General features: G+C 38.5%; 1 protein-coding gene across 1 annotated transcript in view; it reads right to left on the bottom strand.

Annotated features, from left to right (window-relative positions):
- Window positions 1-6: 6 nt before the first annotated feature.
- The window catches only part of LOC106879784 (S-adenosylmethionine sensor upstream of mTORC1), a 212,872-nt gene continuing 204,802 nt past the window's right edge, over window positions 7-8,076 (bottom strand). The window contains exons 3-4 of the mRNA XM_014929486.2: window positions 4,503-4,617; window positions 7-1,390 (exon numbers count right to left, since the gene is read on the bottom strand). Of these exons, the coding sequence (XP_014784972.1) occupies window positions 812-1,390; window positions 4,503-4,617 (694 nt within the window). The 3' untranslated portion in view covers window positions 7-811. The remainder of the gene's footprint in view (window positions 1,391-4,502; window positions 4,618-8,076) is intronic.

Below are 8,076 nucleotides of genomic sequence, written 5' to 3'. Positions count from 1 at the left end.
GTAGGGATGGATTATTAATTAGTAATCAACATATACTGATTACTAGTTAATCAGTAATTAACGTAGATGGATTACTAATAAGGTAGATTATTAATTATATATTAATCAATATATACTGACAAACTAATTAGTTATTAATTAGTAATTAACATAGGTAGATCACTAATCAGTAAACAATATTCATTACTTATTAGTAATCAATATTGGTGGATCACTAACTGAGAAAATATTACCCTCTCTAGACAAAAGAGTTCCTTCCTTGAAAGTTGCACAGATTTATTGTTGTTGTTTTTGTTGTTGTTGTTAACTGAAGGTGTTAGTTTGAGCCTGATTGTTGTTTCCACATCAGTGAACAACTGACGGACAGCGATTAACTAAAAAATCAGTCACAATTAGCTTTTAAAGTTTTCCATTAATTTACGTATACGAAACCCACCCCTTTTTTTTTTTATTTGCCCTATGTTGCAGAGTTATCAGAAGGGTTTAAAAGATATGAGGTTAACCTATTGGACATCACATGGGATTCGATTCAGATATTTTTAAAGCCAGGATTTTACTTGCCTTAGCGAGATTTGGTGGACAATAGATTCTACACTTCTTTTAAGAATGGTTTAGCAGAATCAGGGATTATAATGGAATAAACACGTGAGCCACTATCTGGGAAAGATAGAAATTTTCAAAAAGCATTCCATCCATTCTAGTTTGGACAAAATGGATGCAAAACAGTTACCAAAAAAATGAAAATTAAGTATTTAATAAAAGAATAAGAAAATCACAGCATCAGGAAATTGATTAATTAACTGAAGACTTTTCATGAGCTGTCTTCTTCATCAGAGAAATCATTGGGTAATTCGCTCCTGGTTCTTTCAAAAAATTCTTTGTTATCAACATCGAAAATACTTTGTATGAGGTTGTCTTGGAAGTCTGATTCCCTGTCATTTGAATCTTGTGGAATGTACATCATGTCAGGATAAATATCACCTGCAATCAAACTTATTTCGTCCTGCATGTTATAAAGCTTGCGGAAGGCCATGCAGTGCAGGTGCTCCAGTTTCGTATAATGCCATCGACTGAAACCCATCGCTTCAATTGCTTTCTTCCAACTTTTCATCATGTGGGCATTTCTATGTTGCTGATGAGAATCTGGTGAAACAATTAACAACAGACCATCAATCATGAGCAGCTTGTGGGCCTTGAGACAGCAAAGCCAGCGTTGGTACGGAGATGGGAAATATTCCAATAATAAGGAGAAGACAACCACATGGAAGGAACATTGAGGGAGTTTCTGAACAGGGCTCTTCAGGTTGTTTAGAAGGGTTTCTAGTGTATCAGGTGCCACTTGCAGAGGTTCCTGGGTCTCTAAGTGGAGGAAATCACACCGATAAACACTCTGAAAAGAGAGAAAGGGAGAGAGAGTAAAATATATGCAGACTTAACGTGTGTGTGTGTGTGTGTGTGTATGAGAGAGAGAAAGAGAGAGAGAATGTGAGAGACTGTATTCAATAATTTTACAAATGGTATGAATTACTTACACAGGTATGACACAGCTATTTATTTACCTGTTCGTGACATACACCTCTACACACCTCTGTAATACTTATTAATCACATATCTCAGTATACACCCATCCATGAAAATGACCCCCATCCCCGCCACAGATTCTGTGAGTTTCGTCAATTATAACCCTAGGAAATAAACTTGGTTCCTCCCAGACGATCACACCTGGGTCTGGGCTAAGAATACCCCTGCTCCAAACATTATTAATAAATCACCTGAAAGAAAAACTAAAGGTGAGTTGGTCAGTAAAAACAAATGAGAGAAGTTGATGTTACCTGGAAATGGAGGTAAAGTTACATTAGCTGAGGCATGAGACTGTGTGATTCGAGAGAGATTTGACTGCTACCTCTAGCTGGACAGGCAGTGATGCAGTGGCTGTCCAGCTAGAGGTAGCAATCAAATCTCTCTCGAATCACACAGTCTCATGCCTCAGCTAATGTAACTTTACCTCCATTTCCAGGTAACATCAACTTCACTCATTGCTCTCTCTCTTTCTCTCTCTCTCTCTCCCTCCTCTCTCTCTCTCAGTTCATCTTGTGCTTCTCTTCTCCAATGTTTCTGAATCTCTCAAACCATCTGATCAATGCTGTGCACTAGCGATGGCTTGGTCTTTCTTTCTTAACTTCTTACAATCAATAGAACTGAGAGTGATGATGATGATGATGATGAAAGTGGTGGTGAATAAGTCACACACACACACACACACACACACACACAATGACCAAAATACAGGGGTTGGGAAGTAAAATGCAAATATGACTGAAAGGATATTGTAGAGGAGACGACAATTGGAAAACAAAATAAATATGAACAACAACAACAACAAGAAAAACCAGCCAAAAAAAAACCCAGTTGGTGATTATGCAATAGTAATGAAGGATTGTTTGCTAATGTTGTTGTTGTTGTTGTTGTTTGCTGGCTGGTCGGTGAGTGGGGAGGGATCAGTGGGAGACAGTAGTAACAGCTAAATATATGACTTATTATTCCAAACAACCACCAGGTGCAGTCAGAAAGTTGAGATGGTAGACTGGCAAAAGACAAACATTAAAGGATTTTACATGGCCAATCAAAGCCATATGTTACCAAATGTTCATTACGTATGTATATATGTATATGGATGTGGGTGTGTAGGTGTATATGGGTAAATATGTGAGTGTACGTATGTGGCTATATGATTATCTTTCATTCACTTTCTCTTACTGCTCTTTCTCTTTCTCTTTCTGTGTGTGAATTATGTGTGTGTGTGTGTGTATATATATATATAGATAGATAGAGAGAGAGAGAGAGAGAGAGAGTGAAAGACAGAGAGAGAAATGGAAGAAGTGATAAAAAGATAGATGCATGTATATTTATAAAGATCTACATATATATATATATATATATATATATATATATATATATATGTATATATATATGTATATATATATGTACTTATATATATATACATGTATATATATATATACATGTATATATATATAGGTGTGTGTGTGTGTATATATTTATACACACACACACATACATATATGTATAAATATAAGAAGAGATACATAATATTTGCATATGCCAATCTTACTTTCCTGTTCTAGTATATGTGTTTATACACACACACACACATACACACAAATACATATTAGCATATATGCACATATATATTTATGAAAATGTATCTCCTCGCCACCTCTCTATCTATCTGTCTGTCTATCTGTATACATGTATGTATGTATGTATATGCACACATACACACACACACTTCCATACACTACAAAATTCTCTTCCCCCTTCCCCTACCATGTCACTCATAAACAACCAAGAGAAAACATTAAGTCTGTCCCTTCTCAATCCCCTCTCACTCCCACCACCTGTGTCTCAAATCAAAAAAGCTTATTACATCAGAGTCTTAGGGGTACCCACTCCATACCCATCTCTTGCCCCTATGTATTGTTAGTTAATACTCCCTCCACCCCCTCTTCAACTCATTCCTTCCGTGACACCCATCACTGACTTTACCCCTTCTATACCATTCATCTCCACTTCCACAATCCTCGGCCATGCTTTCTCATCACCAACCATTTCTACCTAGCCATTACATGGTCTGTCTGTCTGTCTGCCTCTCTCTTAGTTTCCAAAGTCTCCCATCACAATGCCTGATTGACAAAGGTTTCATCAGATCTATCGGTGACACACACACTATCTCTCTTTTTCTCCTGTTACTTTTACTCTTCTTTACCACTGCCCCCACTATCTCCTCCGTGTCACTCATTATTCACATCCACCACTCTCTTATAATAACCCTTCACCACTCCTTTTCCACCAGGTCACTCATTATTTACGTTCATTACATCCTCCTTTTCCCAACCATTTTTACAACCATCCATCATTTGCCCCCCCCACCATCTCTCTCTGTGTCTCTCCCCCCTTATCCACATTCTTACTGTCCCCTGACACCCTCTCAGCTCTCCCTGCTGGTTCACCTCCAACTCTGTTGCTCTTGGCCCTTCCTGCTCCTTGGGTCACATTGACAGGAACAGAGACAGCATACTACAGTAGTGACAACAGCCTTTCACCTCATGGTGCACATCAAGGGTACACTGTAAAGAGGATTGCTGAATGAGCAGAGGGGGAGGGGCTCAAGAGAACCTTTTACTTCTGTTTCATCGAGGACATGTCAACCTCTCTGGTGGTGGTCGCATGACAAATAGCATCCAGTTCATTTGTAAAATGGTTGGTGCATGGAAATGTATTTAACTCTAGCAACCATGACAAGATAAAATCCATGATAAAGACAGGATTCCATGACACATTTAGGAGATCAATGACTCCAGATAACAACTGGTATATAAGAAGTGCTTGGGGCAAGGAAATCAAATGAAAAGACAAGTCTTCACCATCATCATTAACGTTTGCTTTCCATGCTGGCATAGGTTGGAAGAACTTTTACCACTTACAGATTTTGCAGGAGAAATATCAATGCCAACAGCCAAGAATTCTTCAAACTGTAAGAATGGGTTGAAGCAGCTACCAACATCCAATAAACGGATCTTGCCAAGGGAATCCAACATCCTGAAAAATAAACAACATTGAGTGACTGACTGGGTTTTTTGTTTCATGAAAATAATTTCTAGACTGAGTTTCCCTATCTTATGGAAAAGACAGAGTTTTGAACTAGAGACTTGGCATTTATCATTTAAAATAATGTCGCAATTTGTAGTTTTTGAATCATATTTTCTTTCACTGTTATAAAGGCACCAAAAGAATGTTCTGCAGGGAACTTCAGTATTTTCATACCATTCAATCTGACTTCAAATTAGGGTCCTTCCTAAACAAACCCTTTAATTGGATTTTCTTTATGCCTTTCCACCTACCTTTTAGCCCTATTTCAAAATGGAAAAACCACCACTCAAGCGTGGTTGATACCAGTGCTGCCTGACTGGCTCCTGTGCCGGTGGTGTGTAAAATGCACCATTCGAGCATGGTCGATGCCAGTGCCGCCTGACTGGCCACCATGCAGGTGGCACATAAAAAGCACCCACTACACTCTCGGAGTGGTTGGCGTTAGGAAGAGTGTCCAGCTGTAGAAACCTTGCCAGATCTGATTGGGGCCTGGTGCAGCTTCCTTGCCAGTCCTCAGTCAAACCATCCAATGCACGACAGCATGGAAACGGCAATGATGATGATGATGAGAACATGTGAGCAAGTCTCTTTCTTCAAACCAACACACTCCTCCTCCTCTTGTAAATATGGTGAAATTGTGTCAGTGACCAGGCTGCAAGGACACAATACTTCATAACAGACGGAACAATCAGCAAATAATACTGGATAAGACATTTTCCCTGTTTTTTAAATGGTCAAACGGACTCTTTAGTAACTCCATTGCTTGAGCTTAAACACAAAGTGTGGGGAAACAGGTGTAATAGTACGATGATGATGATGCTGATGATATTGATGATGACGATGATGATGGTGGTGTTGATATTGATGATGATGATGATGATGATGATGTTGGTGATGATAATGGTGGGCGGATTAACCATTAATCAAAAAAAGCATGTGCTTGGGGCATCAAGGGAAGAAGGGGAGGCACCACAGAAATGGTAAATGGTTTCCAGCACAAAAGAAACCACTCTAAACTTGCTAAAATAATATTTGAAGTGGATTCTATGATTGGAAATGACAGTTTCAAAAGTGTTCATGATGTCAAAGTAAGGATCTGATCAAAGACTTTGCAATTTAAAATGCAGGAGAATATTTTTCCAAATATAAGTAAACTGGAAGAAAACAAAAATTAACATTATTTTCCATCTTAGTTTTGTTTTTGTTTTGAAACACAAAAAATTATTTTATGGTTTATTATTGCTTATATTCTGAATTACTGGCTGATGCCAGTGCTGCCTGATTGGCACCAGTGCCGGTGGCATGTAAAAAGCACCATTCAAACGTGGTCGATGCCAGTGCTGGCTAACTGGCCCTCGTGCCAGTTGCATGTAAAAAGCACCATTCAAGTGTGGTCAATGTCAGTGCTGGCTGATTGGTGCCCATGCTGGTGGCATGTAAAAAGTACCATTTGAGCATGATCGATGCCAGTGCCGCATGGCTGGCCCTTGTGCCAGTGGCACGTAAAAAGCACCCACTACACTCTCGGAGTGGTTGGCATTAGAAAGGGCATCCAGCTGTAGAAACCTTGTTAGATCAGATTGGAGCCTGGTGCAGCCTTCTGGCTTGCCAGCCCTCAGTCAAACTGTCCAACCCATGCCAACATGGAAAGCAGACATTAGACGACAATGATGATGATGATGATGATGATGAAGGGGGCACCAAAATTTTTAAGAACTTAGGGCCTCTATGGGTCTTATCCCTTTTGTTACTGTATTTATTTTGAGATGCTCTGTATTTCTTTCAATTATTTCAAATATAACAAAGAATTTAATTAGCTTAATTATCATTAAGCTAATGATAGGGACATAAATTGTGATTAAGGTTTGGTGGAAGGTTTTAACTCAAAATTTATGAAAACAAAACGTTTGTACTACAGAACCAGAGGCGGTTTCAGCTGGGCTGGTAACAGAAGGGTTAATCCAGCCTAGTTGTTGTTGTTGATGATGATGATGTCATAGAAGTAGCAGCAGCAGCTGCAATTTAATCAAAGAAGAAAAAACTGAATTGAAATCAAAGATAGTAAATACTGTATTTCAAGTTAAGAGACCAAGGCTCTGAGACTCTCAGAGTCAGTTATTACTCTTATGGTTGTCACGCTGATGTCTGACATCCATCTTATCCGTGTCAAAACGAACAGACCACCAGATCAGCCACACGGTCAGGCTGGATCCACTCCCATGTTGTAGATTATTCTAAACTTCACAAAATTTCAATTAACTGATACTTACATTAAACACAATTAGGCTGCACAATTAGCCAACGACTCTTGGATTCTTACATTAATCACGGCCACACTCCTCTGTTTATTACTTAAGAGTCAAATTGAAGAAAGGTCTCTCGTAACTAATTTTCTTCTAACAAACTGGAAATAGTTAATTACTCATGGCGGGGTATTTAGTACCAATCGGTGGGATGGGGTCAGCCTCAAGCTTTCAGTATTTTTTTTTTTTAATAGAAATATAAGTTTAAGAGTTATTTTAGTGTTAGCATCATTGCAATAAATGGTTGTGGTGAAACCATTTGAAAGACGGAGGAGGGGGGGGAGGAAAGGAGGAGGAGGAGGAAGAGGATGGTGGTAAAAACTGACATGTTTCATAGAATACGAAGAGGAAATGCACATTTCATAGTTGCATACATTTGAAATGGTAAACTAAATTACTGATTAATGCATCTGCACCCAAATAGAGCAGGAATTATTGGCAGCAGGAAAATATTTCTTCAATGTGGAGACAAATGGCTTCTAACCAATTGTTAAGACCTAGAAAATTCAGTAATGCATTATTGATGTGCCTAGTCTACTATTGACCAACAAAAGTATGTTTTACATTAATATATCGTGACAAACTCGCAGATGTGGATTCCCAGTGAAGTACGAAGTAAATATTCGCTACTGTCTGCAGGGATTGCAGAATCAATCTTATCGATGCATGCATGGTTGGCTCACAGATGCTTGTAGACACATGCAGCCAGTGACAACATTCAACAAAACAAACTAACATCCTATATACACCCTCTCAACCAGCTGACACGGCAGCCACATCTCACAGAAACCAATTTTTGTTTCTTTCATTTTGTCAATTCTTCAAACAAACATTCAAGGAATCTATAAGACGTTAGATATCACAGGATGAAAGTTCAATCCTCACACTGGGAAGCTATTGTTTCAATCACTGTTCGAACATCAGAATTTTAATGCATAAATCTCTGTCAGTCTTTCTACACACACACACACGTTTTTTATATTAATAATCTGCAGAAGTTATGGAGGGACTCAAGGGCCAAGAGTTTTGTGCTTCACCACTTTTCAAACAGGTTTCAAACCTACACATATATATATATATATATATATATATATATATATATATA

Source organism: Octopus bimaculoides, chromosome 4 (genome assembly GCF_001194135.2).
Source record: "Octopus bimaculoides isolate UCB-OBI-ISO-001 chromosome 4, ASM119413v2, whole genome shotgun sequence".
In the NCBI taxonomy this organism is placed as follows: domain Eukaryota; kingdom Metazoa; phylum Mollusca; class Cephalopoda; order Octopoda; family Octopodidae; genus Octopus; species Octopus bimaculoides.
Note: the sequence above shows the minus strand (reverse complement) of the source record. Positions and strands in the feature narration are given on the sequence as shown.